The sequence below is a fragment of the Aspergillus chevalieri genome, chromosome 6 (genome assembly GCF_016861735.1).
Source record: "Aspergillus chevalieri M1 DNA, chromosome 6, nearly complete sequence".
Classification (NCBI taxonomy): domain Eukaryota; kingdom Fungi; phylum Ascomycota; class Eurotiomycetes; order Eurotiales; family Aspergillaceae; genus Aspergillus; species Aspergillus chevalieri.
In genome coordinates, this window is record NC_057367.1 from 843,150 (window position 1) to 860,210 (window position 17,061).

Genomic DNA, 17,061 nt, shown 5'->3' on the forward strand with positions numbered 1-17,061 from the left:
AAGTGAGTTGTATTATAGAGGAATTAGTTGTTCAATTCAAAGAAAAATAACACAATCAGAGAAAAGAAGCATGGATCGCGACGGTGAACGTGTCCGCCCAGGTCGGAATTGGTTTGCTTTCGTTTTCCCTCGGCTCGGGTTAGTCTGGGGTCTGATGTCACGGGACTGAGACTACAGTACACCAGGAGTCCAGCATATTGAGCAAAGAATAAAAGTAAGTGTCCTATATAGAGTTATTTACAGAAATATTAAGAACTTAGCTAACTGCAAAAAAAGGTCCATGGTCACCGGTCTACCTCCGGACGCGGAACTGTCACTATCAAACATCTCCCTCTCCACATGAACCTGTCAATACTACTACTCGCCAATATCATTGTCCTCAATAGAGCTTAGGGCTGCAAAATGGATGTTACTGTGCAGAACTTTCCATACCATCTCCCCCGGATCCTAGATGACTTGGCGAACTGCTGCTTTGTCTCGTTGGACTTTGAGTTCTCCGGTATCTCATATGGCATCACGTCGCAAGGAACAGCCCAAGGACCGCAGTCATTGCAGGATCGTTACTCGGAGACCAAGAGTGCAGCTGATAAATTCCGAATTCTACAGATTGGATTGACGATCTGCCATGAGGATGTTACGACTGGTAGGTCTGGCAAGATTGCGCAACACGGCTGGTTCTAATTTTTGCAGGATTATACACCCTCAAGCCATATAATATGTATCTCAGCCCGGCAATCGATCACAGATTGGAAGTGGAAAGGAATATCACCTTTCAGAGCAGTGGTAAGCCTGGTAGATTTGGTTCTAGATAAGTCACAGTCACTGATAGTAATAGCCGCCGATTTCCTTTTGGAGAACAACTTTAGCATGGATGCATACTTCAAAAATGGAGTAAAGTATCTCTCCCGAGACGAGGAGAAAGAGGCTACGGCCAAAGCCACGGAACGGCGTGATCGCCCGGTGGTACGTCGTCTCAAAATAGACGTCAAAGAACAGGATCAAGAGTCGCTCGAATTCTTGGAAGCCGTTCGAAAATTAGTTGATGATTGGCTTGCTCTTGGTAATGTAGACATGCCATCTCCCAACCCCTGAAGGCATCCATTTCTGACAGTCCAACCAGGGCCGTGATAGTTATTTGAACATTCCACCCCCAACCCGCATGAATGACCCCAAGCCTAGGGGGTTCTTTCCTACGACCCTGAACAGGTTCCAGAAGAGGCTCGTCCACCAACTTATTGAAACAGAATATCCGTCCTTGGTGACAGTCGGCAAGCCTGCATTCATCCAGATCTTGGAGTTCGACGAAGCACGGGAAAAGGCCGTCCGAGAACAGCGGATGAGGTACCAGGAAGAGAGGATGATGAAACAGAAAGGATTCCGGTGGATTGCAGAAGCGCTGGCCGGGAGTGATCTATCAAGCCTGGACCCAGGCTGCTTCATGGGTGTCATGGCGAATTCTCCCGCGAGAGCCGGGTTATCTCTGAAGGAATTTGCGAACAGACTGAAGCAGCGGTTGAGAACCCACCGGCCTGTTATTGTTGGGCACAATCTGTTTACGGATTTGATTTACTTTTATAGATGCTTTTTCGGGCCGTTGCCGGAGCGTGTTGAGGATTTTCAGGTCGCAGCTCATGAGATGTTTCCGGTCTTGATGGACACCAAGTATATGGCCACGCATGACTGTGGATCGATCAACCCGATATCATCTTTGGCAGAGATAAATGACAGTTTGCTGAAGACGTCGACACCCAGGATGAGTGAGTTTCTGCTCCTTACTATTGCGGCTACAGCATACTGACTTGAACAGCCGTACACCCTCAACACTCCAAATATCACTCCCGGAAGATTGATCATGAGGCGGGATACGACAGTTTATTGACAGCGCAGATATTCATCAAGCTGTCCGCTCAACTCCGTCATGGAGGGACCTCAAAGTATCTTGGAACAGCCCTGTTGACACAACCGGCAGAGTCCACAGAGTCTACAAACCTGCGCACAAGATTCGATCTTCTCCAATGCGAAGAGACTACAAACACCTTTAGTAGCAGTATCCCAGCAGCCACGACACCCCAGACCCGGAAAATGGTGGACAACGGCGAATTGATCCCCCGATTTGACGCGGAATTCTGGAAAGCGTACGGCAACCGGCTTCGTGTTTTTGGCACCGAAGAACGGATGTGCATCATTGGATAGAAACACGCCGTCCCTTTGACGAGCTACGAATGTCATGATAGACCATAAACCGTAATACTACAGCAAGGCAACGAAATGTGCGCAGCATCTATCTAACAGTACGCCTTGGCTGTAAAGAAGGTACCGCTAGCGAAATAGCCGCAAACGTAGACTAAGTACTCAATCTGAGCACCGCTAAATGATCACTCGGGCGTAGAAAAATCTCTCTCCAGTGATGATAAGGAATGGGTGCTGGAGAAGAAAAAGAAGAAGAGGAAAGTTGAGGCGGAATTTTTTCGAAGAAAAAGGCGGGCAGTCATGGTACACTAGCCAGTTCGGGAATAGTGCCGTAGACAGGTGACCGCCCAACTTTTCTGAGCGAACCTCAATTATCGGCGTTGAACTGGGAGAATAGAGTCCGGCCAATTCACCACCGCTAAAGGCAAAGAATATGTCTTCGGGATCCAATGGTGCCCGGCGCATAGCGTTGGCTCTGCGTACGTTATAATACTCTCCATTCTGCACATCCGTTGAGAAAACTTTGCGCGGGGGACTGACCTTCATTTTAGGGCCCTCTGTGGTCGACTCGAGAGTATGCAGAAGCTGCCAACAGACCCTCGTCCGCCGTGACTACACCTCAGCCGCTGCGACGCCGCTAGAATCCACCTCCTCAACAATCAATGCCTCCCCCGTCCACCCCGTCGTGTCCGCCAGCCACATCATCAATGCCGGAGTCCTCCTCTCCCGCCCGCCCCAGATCACCCGCGATCTGACCCCCTTCGAAAAGTCCTACTTCTTCTACCAAAAGCGCCTGAACGAGCGTCTCGCCCTCCCCTTTACGAAATACTTCTACTTCAAGCCCGGAACCCCCGCCGACGAGGACTGGAAGCGGCGGGTGCGCGAGCGCCAGACCCCCGCACGGGACATTGGCAAGTACAATGCGTACTCGAAAGACGCATGGAACGACGAATTGCTGGTTGGGTCGAAGGAGTCGGAGCCGGAGCATATGGTCGAGGCGCTGGTGAAGGATGCCGAGGAGACGGCCAATGCTACTTCGCAGGATACGAGTAAGAAAGAGGAGATTCCGCGGCCGTTCCCGCGGGTGACGGAGGCGGATACCAAGGGTGATCAGAAGAGTCTGAACCGGTTGTTGCAGAGGACGCTGTATCTGCTTGTGCAGCATAAGGATGGGTACTGGAAGTTGCCTAGTTCTCCTGTGGAGACGGGTGAGGATCTTCGAATGGTGGGTTTTCCCAGCTGATTAGCTGATGAACTTGTACCGTATCTAACGGTTTATACTTATAGGCCGCTGAACGTACCCTCGCACAATCTGCCGGAGTCAACATGAACACCTGGATGGTTGGCTACCACCCCGTCGGCCACCACGTCTACAACGCCCGACAACCGAAGCCCGACCAGACCGGCCGAACAATCCTTGGTGAAAAGACTTTCTTCATGAAGGGCCGGATCATGACGGGCCAGGCCGATTTGAACGGAAACGTCCAGAACCTCAAAGACTTCAAGTGGGTGTCCAAGGATGAGATCCCGAAGTTCGTGCTGCGGGAATACTGGAGCAACATCAGAGATATGCTGGCCGAACGGTAATGCTTGCATATCCATGGAACGTTGTGTTGATAGAGCGGAGGTTGTTTCACTTGTCTAATGGCTATTGTCGTTTGACGATGGACACTGAATGCATATACTATTATGGAGTATGACATGTATAACTAGTTTTTTCTTTACACTTGCAAAATTCAATCAAGATTCGTTATGCCAGCATCCCCCTTATAGACTCCAAACGCCATGACATATATGCCAAAAGATGTCAAATAAGTAAATGTAGGCGCATCACTTCAGATTGAACTTTTGCCCTTGGACAATCGGCTGCTCCTTGGAAGACTTTGCAGCCAGACTCTTTCCACACATCGGACAGGCTGTACGCGTTAGCATCTAGCTATAGCGACCTCATAATGTTTATAGGGACATACCATTCTTCTGATAAGCACACCGCTGACAAAACTTCTTCCCCTGCTCCGTCTTCGTCTTGCATGATTCACACGAAGATGCATAAGCAGCATACGGATTCTTCGCCTTCGAGCTCAACAGTTTATTCTATTCCTATTAGCACCATCTCTATTTAGCATCATATATCAAGAAAAAAGGGTGCATGCCTTCGAAACACCAGTACTCCCCAAGGTCGATTTAGAACCGCCACTTGTCGCGGGCGAGCCGTAGTACATTTCGCTCTTGCGTTTTACGCCCGGGGTCGCGAGTTCGGTAGATTTAAGCTTTTTCTGGCATTTCGAGCAGACCATTTTGTTGTTTTTATATTTTCGTTTCTGGGGGTTATGTGTAGGGAGAAAGAGAGGAGGTGAGGTTGTGGTGGTAATTATCTAGGGAAATGCGATTCGGGTATGACGCCACCGCTTTATACTGCCTTAATTAGAAGGAGAGAGCCACCACTTGTCTTTGTACATAACGTAGAACCTAAAGCAGACATGTATTAAGATAATAACACATTGAGCAATCAAACCTAGGCAAGTCTCACGGTGACGGAACAGGGTATTTCATCCGCCAGTAAGCATTTTCCAGAATCCTCGTGATGCGCCAGTCCATGCGAAGCGTTCGCTTATTGATATCTTCCAACTGCGCCAGGGCGATGCTTAACTCTGTCAAGGAGATCCCCGACGCACAGATGGTCTGCAGTAGATATCGGAGAGTTCTCACATGAGAATGATCGGAATTCACTGACTTTGTAAGGGAGTTCTGGATCCATTTGCTAGTCTTTGGATCCGTGTTGGCGCCTCGCTCAACAAGGAGCCGGGCAGAAGTCAGATGTCTTTCATCATCTTCTCTGACGTAGGCGTATATCCAGCGCGGCTGGTGGATTGTCCTGAGTGCATCCATATCGGCCCCGTGGTGCAGCAGCACGTCAAGTGTAGCCCCTGCTGCTTTGGAATCTTTTACCTGCGCTGCGAGTTCCAGGCTTGTCGCTCTTTTGTCTTGTTCAATATGTTCCAAGCTCGGATGACAGCCTCGTTCAAGAAGGTAATTGACGGTTACTGAATCGCCTTTAGTGAGAGCATCCTGCAAGACTTGCACCACGTACGGTGAAAATGGCCTTGTCAACGCAATAATCCGCAAAAGCCGAGATTCACCATCTTGACTTGTTTCATGAATTGGCATGTTGCACCTGTAGAGCTGGCACTCTTCAGGTGTTTCAACTAAGTAGCCTCTCCCGCGCAATATATTGGTTATTTCCTTAGTTCCCGAGCGTGCGATCTCTGTCCTCAGGACCAATGCGACAAGCGACCTGGCGTTGATACGGACTCCTTTGTCAAGGATCAATCGAAAGATTGCTGGAAACCGGACTGCATGGCACAGGGCAGCCATGCCAAGTGTACATGTGTTTTCATAGTACAAAGGACGGCCGGAGAATTCATATTTGTCCCGATGATTGATCTTGATACCCTTTTCCAGGAACAGCTCGACAATGTCCATGTTCCCTCTCGTGATGGCCTCGAGGAACGGTACCTGTTGCACAGTGCCATATGGATCAGCGCCGTACTCCAACAACAACGCGATAATATCCTTGTGACTTCTTTCGACAGCCCGGAACAAACATGAGCCTTGGTAATATGGGCATGTGAACTGTCTTTTACCAAATTGGGTCTTACGGTATTGCTCTGGGTCGTTATCAAGGACGAATTGAAGCATGTCTGTGAATCCACAAGTTGATGCTGTGATCAAGATAGAGCTGTAGTTCCAGAAACTACTGGGCACTTTGCTCTTGTAGTTGCTATGTTCCAACAGAAGCTTTGCCGCCTCAGCATGGCCTCTTTCTCCCGCCGCCCCCAGAATTCTCAGTGAGTGATCTCCTTCCTCTGCAAGACTTTCCCGGAAATCGCAAGCCCCATAATCGAGCAGAATTTGAACAATCTCCGCATTACCAAAAAAAGCTGCAAAGTATAGTGGTGTCTCCTTCGTTGAAGCGCATCCGAGGTTTGGATCAACCCCAAAGCTGAGCAGGTATCGCAAAACTTCCACCTGACCAGATAATGCTGCCATGGTTAATGGTGGTCTTTGGCCATCAGATGTACGTGACGCTTCATCAATAGCCTTGGAATACCACTTTGTGATGAATTTCACCGTAGCAAGATCACCCCTGCCAGATGCCCCTCTGAGCAGCTGATGGATCTCATTCTTACTCAGAGTAATCCCGAGTAGACGCAGCTTTTCTAGGGCCGTATCCCCAGAGACGTTCTGTATTCCTCCTCTGTCACCATCCCTTTGCGTTTGCGGCGTCTTCAGGTAATTGATCATGACCTGCGCGACAGCGTCGTGGCCTTGAAGTAGCGCCAGGAACAAGGGATTCTTTTTCCCAAGTTGATATTGGTATTTGCTGTCTTCGTTTCCTTGGGCATCAATTCCAAGAATTGGCTGAATCCATTTCTCTGGCTCTGCAAAGTCGCTTTCCAACGCCTTCACAAAAGCGTTATAGCCAGAACTTATAGCTGTCTCAGAATATATCGGCCCGTACCATTTTGGAAGAGATCCCAGAGCCCCGCCCTCGATGGCTTTTTGAGCGGCTGGCGCGACATTATTCTGAATTGCCCACACAAGAGCAGATCCCTCGGAGTAGCGCGCGTTGTGGCGGTAAAGATACGGGCTTAGGACGTAGTATAGCCGGCCGCTGACTTGCATGAGAACGTTGATGTCGCTTTCATATTTGAGATAGCCCGCGATCTCTAAGACGAGCTCATTGGACAGCATTAGCAAAGTCATCGCTGATGAGTAGTGAGTTTAGCAGTTGGGTGGTGTTGACAGTACAAAGATGGATATTCACTGGGCTGCGTGGATCATGTGACTTTGTTGTGGTTTGTTCCACTACAAGAAAGGTCTTATTATACAAAAAGGACTTCCTTACATTATGACTGGACAATGATACATGATATTATTGTTGTTTGTCTATTTCCAAAGACGCACGTGCCAAACCCTATCAACAGGAGTGGACAAGCAGATGGACATTGCTCAGAACACTTACAAAAACATATCAACGAAACATCGCATTGAGGAAATATTCGACTTCACACTGTAAACCAAAACCAAATGTCAACTCTGCACCACGTCTGACGCTTGTGTTGATCTTTTTTCGCATGAGGACAAAACTTTCGGCAAATGCTTGGCCAAGCACCTCAGCATGAGCTACTAGAAATTCCATCGTTTAGTGAAGCTGGCTAGTAACAGGACAGCTCGTCCGATATATGCACGACCTGTCATTACCAGCCCAAGCAGTCTGTCATAGGAGCAGTTGGAGCCATGGCCCGAATTCTATGAGGACATAATGCGCAAGGTTAGACAAGCCGTGGGATGGCCACCAGCGCAAGCCAAAGCAGTGAATATACAGGAGTTTGTGTCTAGAAATGACTTGTGAGTTCAGTCCCGCGTGGTGCTGAACATGTGCCAACAGTTTGGCAAGATCCTCAGAGCCCTAGGTCTCGACGTTGACAAATCTGGTGTCAAACCAAAATGTATACCTCGACTTGGTAGTTATCTCCCTTCGCAGTCCCCGTATGCTCGCGGTAGCTGAAGTCAAGATAGACTGAATTTTGGAGCCCAAGAATGGAAAAAAAAAAAATGAGGCTCTTATAACCAACCGCTTCGGTATGACACTTCCGAGATATCATCTCTGACTGATACTAACATGTCACAGGACAAGTCGCCCAAAATATGGACTTTAATTGTGGCTATTCCTTTTCACCACATACAGCAGGACCTGGTTTTTTCAAAGGCATGAAGATGACACTTTGCTACGCCGGGTCAGTTCTGGCGAGCACCAATAGATACCGTCTTCGTGCGAGATTGTCTTCTCTACCTGACTGACCTTATTGGCCAAGGATCATGATGACGCCTTTTATCAAGGAAGATCTGGTTTGAAACTGGTGTGTTCCTTCGAGAGAATTTGTAGCCATAGACTTTGTTAAACGATGCGTAAAGACTAGGTTAACTAGAAAGAGAGTAGCAACCGCCCCCACGCGGGTCTCGAAAAGGATCCGGGCCCAAAAACCTGAATACGGTGATGCTCACAACTTCTGAGAGCAAGGCTTGCGAAAATAGTCATCTTATTTGTGAATGAGCTGGCCTCTAATCCTCGGACAGGCATCTCAACTACACAGTGGGCGCAGCTCGAGAATGGGAGAGAAACGGAGTATAAACATAACACAAATATGTACATTAAGCTAATCACGTACCGATATAGCTATAAAAACTCAGTATTTATCGCCTTTTCATTCTCGCTCTAGGTCCCGAGAATTAGTTCATTGCAATAAGCAGTCGACTAGTCTGAGCTACTAGCTTTGCTGTTTCGAACCCAAATGATGCCTTGGGCATTGACGCTACTCGTGAGAAGATAGCAAAGGCATACAGCGTATCAAGAGGGTAGGGGATATCTAACATAACTGTATATCTGAATATGGCTGAAACTGGTAAAGCAAACACGTAAAGTCGTCACTGATAGAAAAGAAAGAAAGAAAGAAGTCATCAGTTGTCAAAAACCTGCGTCTCAATCCGACATCCCACCTTCTCCAGCCGATCCACAAACTCCTGTCCCAGAGTAGCCGGTGTCACAATACCACCACGAGAGACCTTCTTCACCTTCTCCTCATTGTCCAAAATTGTCATCGCCGCCTCAGCCATGAGAAGTCCGGTGAAGAAATACATCGATCCATCGTAGGTCAACTTGCCAAACACCCGCTGCGGAGACGGGACGTCTTGGTCTGCCGTTGCGATGGCGCGGTACTCAACGCGATCGTTGACAGAGTCCTCCTTGGTGGGGCCGTTTCCGGGGGCGTAGATGTAGCGTTTCAGCAGTTTCCGGACCGGAGAGAGGAGGATAAGGGCAATTCCGGCCACGAAGGCTAGGTGAACGGCAGCGGCGACGAATGCGTTTCGCACGCGCAGGAATTGGCGGGAAAAGAAGCTTGGTCCGTAAAATTCGGGTATGAGGGTGCTGCTGCGGTGGATGATGCTCACGTCTGCTGTTCCGGAGGGGCAGGTGGTGAGCGTGCCAAGATCGCGCACGGAGCGTATGCCCAGCATTCTGGAAAGAAGCGGTTCGCTGGGGATTTTGCGTGGTGGTTTAGAAGCGGCAAGAGTGTAGGGGTCTGCGATTTTCATCAGATCGGAGGCGGGAAGAGATTCAACAATGGTTAAAATAGTGTTGAGAGTGCCACCGCTAGCTCCGGATGTTCTAAAAAACAATCAGTATCAGTCTTGCGGGCCATGGATCAGGAACGTACTTCATCTCTTCAATAGCGCTGACCACTTCTCTGGGCTGGCAAGAGAGCTTCTCACGGACAGTCTTAACAGCAGACCAGGTCAAGATATCTGCAGGTGCACTTTCGATTCCAACAGACGGGATGACCTAGAAAATGTTAGCACACCTAGTCCACATATACGCGGTTTCCAACTAACAATAGCGCCATTCGATTTGGCCGTTTCATGATACTTTTCGATAATAGACTTCACCCATGGGGTTTCTCCCGTACTACACATATCAGTCATGCCCGGGGTCAATTCGTGTAATCCATAGCAAACACTTACGCATCAACGTAGTGAGTCCCATTGGACGCACAAGCCTCAACTACTGGGGTCGAATAGAGGTGGTAAGGTCCCACACAGTTGATAACGAGTCTGGTCTTCTGCGCAAGAGGCTGCAGTTCCTCGCGGTTGAGCTGGACGGCAATGATCGCTGCTGCACGTTAGCAACAAGACCGTATCCTTATTAGCTGACGAGCCGACACATACCAGGATCCACGCGGTCAGGGTTCAACTCCTTCAGCTCCTTTGCGACACCCTCGACCTTGGACAAGTTCCGGCCAGCCAAAGCCCATTTGAGGTTGGTAGGGAGGCTCTGAACGATATGCTCCGCACAGAGCTTACCGGTGTACCCGGTAGGGCCCAGAAGCACAATATCGTATTCCCTGGTAGCAGCCATGTTCTTCTTCATTGATTGGCAAGGAATAGAATTATGTTTGAGCTTTGGTTCAGATCACAGGGGGAACTTCACGATGTTTTCCCCCGGCGGACATGTAACCGTAAACGGCAATGCAAGCCGGCATACTTTGGACATGTGACTTGGACGGCTTGTACGTCATGTTTATTTTTTTTTTTGGTCTTTCTCGTACGTGCACTATGCAGAGTGAATCTGAAGGAGAGGCTATATAAAATAGATTTACTTTTGTGAAGCTCTATAGGGTGACACTTCACCATCTACATGTGCCTGAGGCACCGAAGGGCCCGAGGAACACAAGATACGGAGCAGTGGAAGACACAAGAAGATATACAGGAGTTATTTTAAGTACGGTCTCGATTAACGAAGCAAGAAGTTCAAGAAAGAAGACTGCAATAATGATTACTTGCATTGTCAGGTCAAATTTGGAATTGCTGCGGAAAAGCCTGTGCTACAACATCCACCAATGCACTGCATTTCTGGATGGCATCTTTGAGTCATCGTCCTTTACACCGATATGGTATTTTCAAATCAACTGTCTACTAAAATAGCTAAATATCTTTTGGCTCGGTAGGCTGATCGTGGCGGGCCTTGTCTCAAGCATGACGAGGATCGCGCTTCAGGATTTCGAATGCGAGGTGCTCATTTTTCTACTGAGAGAATGTGACGAATCGAGAGGACAGATTTCATATCTGATAACGGAAGCCCGGTTTCTCTGGTCTTTCTACCCATTGTCTTCTTGGAAATAGGCGGCATGCATTCCTCCAAGGAGGTTTGTTCGGCCGGCGAATGTGTTCGATGAGATAGGCCCGGCGAGAATGGAAATTAGTTGGCATTGGCCTGCCAAAAGGATGCCATTATCCGGCGGTACCCTGCTTTGGTCCTCTAAAAGCCATACTTCTGATCGTATGTTGTTAAACATCACGTATCATACCGAGGCGCTTCGTCAGGATGTTTTCCCTTCTTCAAATAAAATGACCAATCGACCTTAGCACCAGGATATCGAAGTGGTCAATTAATATGAATATAAGGTCAGAAGAGAAAGATCCCCCCCTGCCATTATTGGTGGTTGAAAACCTCAAACTGAAACGCAAAGCGAATTTCCATTCCAAAGCCACGAAAACCTACTCCATAAGCTTCCCTATGTTTTCGATCATTCCCGTCTAGGCTGCTTTCTGATCTCCGTGATGAGATCCTCTTGGTCTGGCAAATTTATTTCCTCTAATAGCCACCCAGCCGCATACCGCACTCTGTACGTGAGTTTTCTGGCGAAGTAAGGCCATCCGAGAAGCCAATACTCTGATGGTTTATTGGGATTACGGCTGGTGAATGGGCAATCCCAGAATTGTTAGCCTCAATAGGATAGTTCTCCAAGGGTTTTTCTATTTATCCCTGCTTTCTACGTCGTGGGCTTAGATTTTGAAAGGAGCATTCCTATCTGGTGGTCAACCTTCCACCTCCCAGGGATTGGAGCCATTTTATCTTCGAACGATAAGAAAAAGTATTATGACGTCATATCCCGTATCAACATATCTCAGCACGTAGTTCTATAGGCGAACAATTTTGGTGCATTGAGTAGGGTGACAACCTCAAGATGAAAAAATCGATAGAAGAAGACTCGAGTTGCGTTTACGATGACGATAATGAGTGAAGGTGAGCAACCTATTTTAAGCATGATAGTGAAATGATCACGTGAGGCACGTGATATGGCGCGAAAGTGATGAGAACCCAGTGTCGCTACGGATAATAGTCCAAAGACAATCTGTATTGTATTCATATCAATCCTAAGGACGATATTTATGTGTCATATCGAATCAAGATGAAGAATATTCAATCGTTCATGGCTTTTTTGCTCGACCATAGCACAAAGTAAAGATCTCAGGTGGGGACCACGTGATGCGGAGCCCTAAGCGAGCGCACCCACAACGACTCTCAAAGCGGCCGCCTCGAATTCCTAACCGCACTGTTTCCATCTTCGCTCAACAGCCGCACAGAGACAAGATGACGAAGCGCACCAAGAGTAAGTCTTTCCTACAGGATACCATGATGCTCTATTCGAGGAGAAGAGCATAAAAAATGCTAACTTGAATTTCAGAGGTCGGAATCACGGGTAAATATGGTACCAGGTAGGCTTTGCTCCAGACGACCCCCCTGCAACGAAATCGGTATCGGATGTCGATTCGAAAAAAATTTTTTTCCCTTTGGAATCGAATGAACGAGTCGACATTTTAAAAGAATCGAGATCTCGAAACGAGAAACCCGAAGTGAACAGTTTCGTTGACACGATGGCTCGATAACAGATACGGTGCCTCCCTGCGTAAGCAGGTGAAGAAGATGGAAATCCAGCAGCACGCCCGCTACGTCTGCACCTTCTGCGGAAAGAACACCGTCAAGCGCAAGGCTGTTGGTATCTGGGAGTGCAAGGGTTGCAACAAGACTACCGCTGGTGGTGCCTACACTGTCTCGTAAGTGAACCTACGGGACATGAGATAGCAATTATCCTGTCTTTGCGGTCGGAGATACTACTTGGGTTCGGGGCTTTACTTGAACTAGGATATCGCGACAAGCACGACGCAGGAGCATATGCCACAATGAGTTCCTGGACCTGTTGCTGACCAATGGTGCTTCTGCAGGACACCCGCCGCCGCTGCCACCCGCTCGACCATCCGTCGTCTCAGAGAAATCGCGGAGGTTTAAACGTGATTATGGGATCATTTTCTTTAGTTCTTACGTTTAAAAATTCAAAAGATTCTGGGCATCTGAAGGATCTCTTATGAACAGCGCTTTCTTATCGAGTAGTCGACGAGTCGTCTTCGCGTCATCAAGATACTAGACATGAAGTGAATACCACCGTGAATCACAAATCTTCGGACAAAACGAGTTGATTTTTTTTTCATTCTACAACCCGATGTCATAATGTGCGTTCAAATGACCGGGAGTCCATTCGCTTACTGTGTGCCCCGGAAGGATGAGGTTTGGGCCATCTGACTGGCGTAAGATTTTTGCTGGCGACCGCTACAACGTCAGCTGTTCCTTTACGTCCTTCTCTTCTGTCCTATGATGGTGCGTAGAATAATCCATTTCCCTTCAAGTGTCTTGTCCATCCTACGAGGTCCCCGAAGACAGTCCACTGGATGCTTCAGATTCCTCCAATGCAGTGGACTCAGCTGCAAGGGCAACCCACCAGTACGTATGTACATAGTACATAGCATGTAGGTTATTTACCGAAAGAGTGTACACCTGTATTTGTGTCTCTTGGGTGTATGCGAGTACATGAGTATGCATTCCTCTCGATGGTCACCGCCACGGCGTCATCCACTGGCCGGTCACGTTGCCCGCCCAGACTGTTTTGCGTTAGACTGGATTCACGCTCCACCTTCAAAAAGCCCGGCTGCTTTCTCCCCACACCCTTCTCTCTCCTCTTCTCTCGGCCTTATTTCTGCCCTTCCCTTCCTCCCTCTCCTTTTATTCTCTCTTCGCCTCGTTGCTCTTCATGCCTCCTTTCACCTCCTCTGCAGACAACCTCGGCTCGTATCTTTCTGTCAATGTCCGACACCTGTATTGTCTGTTTAGGAGACCTTGGCGAAAGCGCCAGCAGCGATCCTCGTACCATCACCCCAGAACCAGCGCCAAGACTTGATCTCGAAGGGAAGGACAATTCCAACGATGTGATCGAGGCGGACAATCTTAGCGATGGTAATGAGGATCCTGGTCAGATCGCCCAGTTGCTCCCTTGCGGGCATATCCTGCACAACAACTGTTTGAAGCCGTGGGTCGAACGTGCCAACAGTTGTCCGATATGTCGTCGCAGCTTCAATGTCGTGCAGCTGAGTGCCTGTCCGGGAGGTATGTTGACTGACCCCTTTATACTTGATGGCAGATGCTGATTGTTGCCTGTGTAGGTCCCATCCAATCGTCCTACGCCGTCGAGGACCGAGTCCAAGTCCCCGATATCGATCCCTCGATGATTGTCGATTATGTCGACGACGATGTTGCCGACTTCCAGCCTTGTCCGATCTGTGGAGACTCTGATAATGAAGAGCTGTTGCTTCTCTGCGATTGCTGTGATGTCCCTTCCCACACCTACTGTGTCGGGCTCGATGCCGTACCATCGACCCCATGGTTCTGCAATCAGTGTGAAGAACAGGGCGCTGTCGGTGTCTTTGCTGATTCGTCAGTAATATCGCCACGAGGACAGGACCGTCGAGGTCGTCGCACGAGGGCACAGCTCCGGAGGCTGCAGACCAGGAACCACATGAACTCCCTTCACTGGGCACGTGTATGGCAGTCTGTCTGGGACCATCTCAACTTGGACCTCGATTTCCCGTTTGATGACGACAGGGCTGCACAACGCGCTCTACAGCAACAGCGAAGGGAGGAGGCCAACCAACGAGAGTTTCGAGCATGGCAGCGTCGGTTCGAGGTTGCAGAACGTCAAGGTGCTAGCCACCGATTTAGAGACACTGCTGCTCTTCTCGATATCGATGCTCCGCGACCTTCTCGGCCCCGCGCGCCCCGGGAACCTACCCCCGAACCTGAGTCTTTAGAGGAGATGAGGGCGTGGAACGCCTTCGAACGCGCCCGCGAGATTGAAAACGATCCAAGTGCGGCGAGGAAGCGAAAAGAGCCTACGCTGTCTCCTTCACCTGAGCCCACTGAACCCGAACGGAAACTCAAACGTCCACGCACCCGTAGACCGCAAGAGCTGGCAGCCTTGGCGTCACAAAATGGCGAGTCTTCGAGGACTGCCAGTGCGCAAGCGACTGCTCGAATCAACGCCGAACCTTCGAACGAACCCAGTTTCCTACAATCACTTCTGAAGGAGGTTGAGGAAGCCTCCACTCCAGGCGGTACTACTATCTCTTATGGACCGTCTGGTCAGATCACCAAGGTCGATCATGCCACATCCGGACCATCCTCACCATCCCTTTCGCCTGCCCCCTCCAACCAGTCATCCCCTTGTTTATCTACTGCCAGCCCACCACCATATACCCGGAGCCGGCCCATGTCGCCGCTCCAACTCTCCTCCCCCGCTGGCCCTTCATCTCCACCATTCTCGCCGGATGTCTCCCCGTCCACTTCCAGAAACAATGATCTACCCGAGCCGACTCCTCCTCGCACAGACGCTGGCCGATCCCGCTCGCGGATACCACGGGCAGCGCAGGAACTACTGAAAGCAAGGTCGCTAAGCAATTCGCCAACTCGCCCCGGCCCATCCATGGGTGTGAAGTCGGACATCCAGAGGCTTGTAGGAAAGGCATTGAAGCCGTACTATCGTCGGGACTACGTTTCGAAGGATGAGTATACGGACATCAATCGAAACATCTCGCGAAAGTTGTACGAACGAGCGGGGGAATCGGAAACGCTCGACGACGATGCGAAAGCAGATTTTGCAACAGTTGCGAAAGAAGAAGTGCAGAGAGCAATTGCGACCTTGAGGAAGCAAAAGCAAAAGGACGAATCCAGTGTGGATGGTAGTTCATGAAACGGTTATTATTGCATTTAATGGTGTTCTTTAGCGATATATCTGGTTTGTGGTATATATCAAGGCGTTATCAATAGGTCATTGTCAGTGGACCTGACTAGCATATACTGGGCTGTTGGAATGGGGCTGGCGTTTATACCATGTAGGGATGATTTCCTTGGTGCATTTTTTAGGAATACACGAACTGCCGGTGATATTTTTCTTTTTTTTTTTTTTGACTAGGGGTGGCCTATTCAAGTCATACATCTTCTCGAATTCCAGTATATATTCTTTAACCTGAAATAGTCGTCGTCAAAATTCGTGTATGAGTTCGGATGCACGATGTCGATATATATATCATGACATCCGTAATTATCTACTGCCTACACTGTGCACACAGGCAAGTGTTGAATTGCAGATCCAGAAAGACACATGTACATCTCCTTACTGTCGCATTGTTCTAGGCCAGTTAAGAACAGCATGTAGACTCAAGACCCTTACTGTACAGAATCGTGGGTTGGATCCTCGCTCCCCCCAGCTACGGAAACTAGCTATTGCTGAAGGAGAACCAAGAAGCCACGCCCGAACGGGTCCCGGCTCAATAGAAAGACCCTAAATTGTGACAGCGGAGTCGGTGTGCCAGGTCCATCATCCTGCATCTCGATAGTGACGGACTGCAGAATAGTACATGTCGGGAAGTCCCGTGATTTCAGCTTCAACGCCACATGGCTTTTGTCCAACAACCATAACCACTCCAGAACATCATCCATCCGTCAAGGAAATAACCATTCAGAAGACGAGGACTGCTATTTCCCCTTCCTTCTCATTTCCACCGCGTTCGAGAAAACCCCGAGAGCAACCCAGAACAAGAAATAGCCAAGTATTGGCTCCCTTATTAAGTTGACCCGCCATTCCCACCGGGGTTCCATTGGGTCGGCCGCGCCGCAGCGGGACAAGCACGCACTTAAGGTTCTTTTTTACCTGTCGCCTTTGAATCATAGCGCGATCATGGCTGATGTGTAACTGACTCGTTGAAACGTGTTAATATGAGATGAATAGCATACAGGGTGCAACACGCTACGGAGCATTGTACATAGTCTGTACTCTGTAGTGCTCCGTAAGAGACCATTATCAATCCTATCTGTAGCAGAGTCTCGGACGGATCAATGGCGCACAGGGCGAGGCTAACCGATTAAAAATTTGTTTTTGCAATGTCCAGTCGGGACTTCCAAGACCAACCACTTGCCGAATTCGCGGCGGATGGTGCAAATCTCACTAGAGAAGATTCCATCGGTGTTCGGAACACCCGAAGTGCGAGCGCGAAGCGGACCCATCGCCATCTGGCGTGCTCCGCCGTCAAACTTTACGGGAGCAGCAAGCCATGCAGGGCAGAGAACACTATTACAAGCATAAG

The 17,061-nt window shown here is 49.1% G+C and overlaps 7 protein-coding genes across 7 annotated transcripts; 4 read left to right on the forward strand and 3 right to left on the reverse strand.

Moving 5' to 3' along the window:
• Positions 1 to 402: 402 nt before the first annotated feature.
• ACHE_60290S (CAF1 family ribonuclease) lies at positions 403 to 2,193 on the forward strand (the record flags this gene model as incomplete). Its single annotated transcript, XM_043281448.1, has 5 exons — positions 403 to 643; positions 691 to 783; positions 836 to 1,065; positions 1,121 to 1,757; positions 1,808 to 2,193. The coding sequence occupies 5 exons, from the start codon at positions 403 to 405 to the stop codon at positions 2,191 to 2,193; spliced, it is 1,587 nt and encodes a 528-aa protein (XP_043138926.1).
• Positions 2,194 to 2,623: 430 nt separating this feature from the next.
• On the forward strand, positions 2,624 to 3,777 carry MRPL17 (mitochondrial 54S ribosomal protein mL46; the record flags this gene model as incomplete). The annotated part of the gene is made up of 3 exons (XM_043281449.1): positions 2,624 to 2,669; positions 2,742 to 3,415; positions 3,478 to 3,777. The coding sequence occupies 3 exons, from the start codon at positions 2,624 to 2,626 to the stop codon at positions 3,775 to 3,777; spliced, it is 1,020 nt and encodes a 339-aa protein (XP_043138927.1).
• A 243-nt stretch (positions 3,778 to 4,020) lies between these two features.
• ACHE_60292A (cysteine-rich PDZ-binding protein) lies at positions 4,021 to 4,487 on the reverse strand (the record flags this gene model as incomplete). The annotated part of the gene is made up of 3 exons (XM_043281450.1): positions 4,021 to 4,106; positions 4,161 to 4,284; positions 4,344 to 4,487. The coding sequence occupies 3 exons, from the start codon at positions 4,485 to 4,487 to the stop codon at positions 4,021 to 4,023; spliced, it is 354 nt and encodes a 117-aa protein (XP_043138928.1).
• Positions 4,488 to 4,716: 229 nt separating this feature from the next.
• On the reverse strand, positions 4,717 to 6,957 carry ACHE_60293A (uncharacterized protein; the record flags this gene model as incomplete). The annotated part of the gene is made up of 1 exon (XM_043281451.1): positions 4,717 to 6,957. One exon carries the CDS (start codon positions 6,955 to 6,957, stop codon positions 4,717 to 4,719), a length of 2,241 nt encoding a protein of 746 aa, XP_043138929.1.
• A 1,755-nt stretch (positions 6,958 to 8,712) lies between these two features.
• ACHE_60294A (uncharacterized protein) lies at positions 8,713 to 10,180 on the reverse strand (the record flags this gene model as incomplete). The annotated part of the gene is made up of 5 exons (XM_043281452.1): positions 8,713 to 9,421; positions 9,471 to 9,595; positions 9,646 to 9,718; positions 9,775 to 9,922; positions 9,979 to 10,180. The coding sequence occupies 5 exons, from the start codon at positions 10,178 to 10,180 to the stop codon at positions 8,713 to 8,715; spliced, it is 1,257 nt and encodes a 418-aa protein (XP_043138930.1).
• A 2,004-nt stretch (positions 10,181 to 12,184) lies between these two features.
• RPL43 (60S ribosomal protein eL43) lies at positions 12,185 to 12,880 on the forward strand (the record flags this gene model as incomplete). Its single annotated transcript, XM_043281454.1, has 4 exons — positions 12,185 to 12,203; positions 12,279 to 12,309; positions 12,484 to 12,648; positions 12,817 to 12,880. 4 exons carry the CDS (start codon positions 12,185 to 12,187, stop codon positions 12,878 to 12,880), a joined length of 279 nt encoding a protein of 92 aa, XP_043138931.1.
• Positions 12,881 to 13,476: 596 nt separating this feature from the next.
• Positions 13,477 to 15,668, forward strand: ACHE_60296S (putative PHD and RING finger domain protein; the record flags this gene model as incomplete). Its single annotated transcript, XM_043281455.1, has 2 exons — positions 13,477 to 14,029; positions 14,086 to 15,668. The coding sequence occupies 2 exons, from the start codon at positions 13,477 to 13,479 to the stop codon at positions 15,666 to 15,668; spliced, it is 2,136 nt and encodes a 711-aa protein (XP_043138932.1).
• Between the last annotated feature and the right edge of the window lie 1,393 nt (positions 15,669 to 17,061).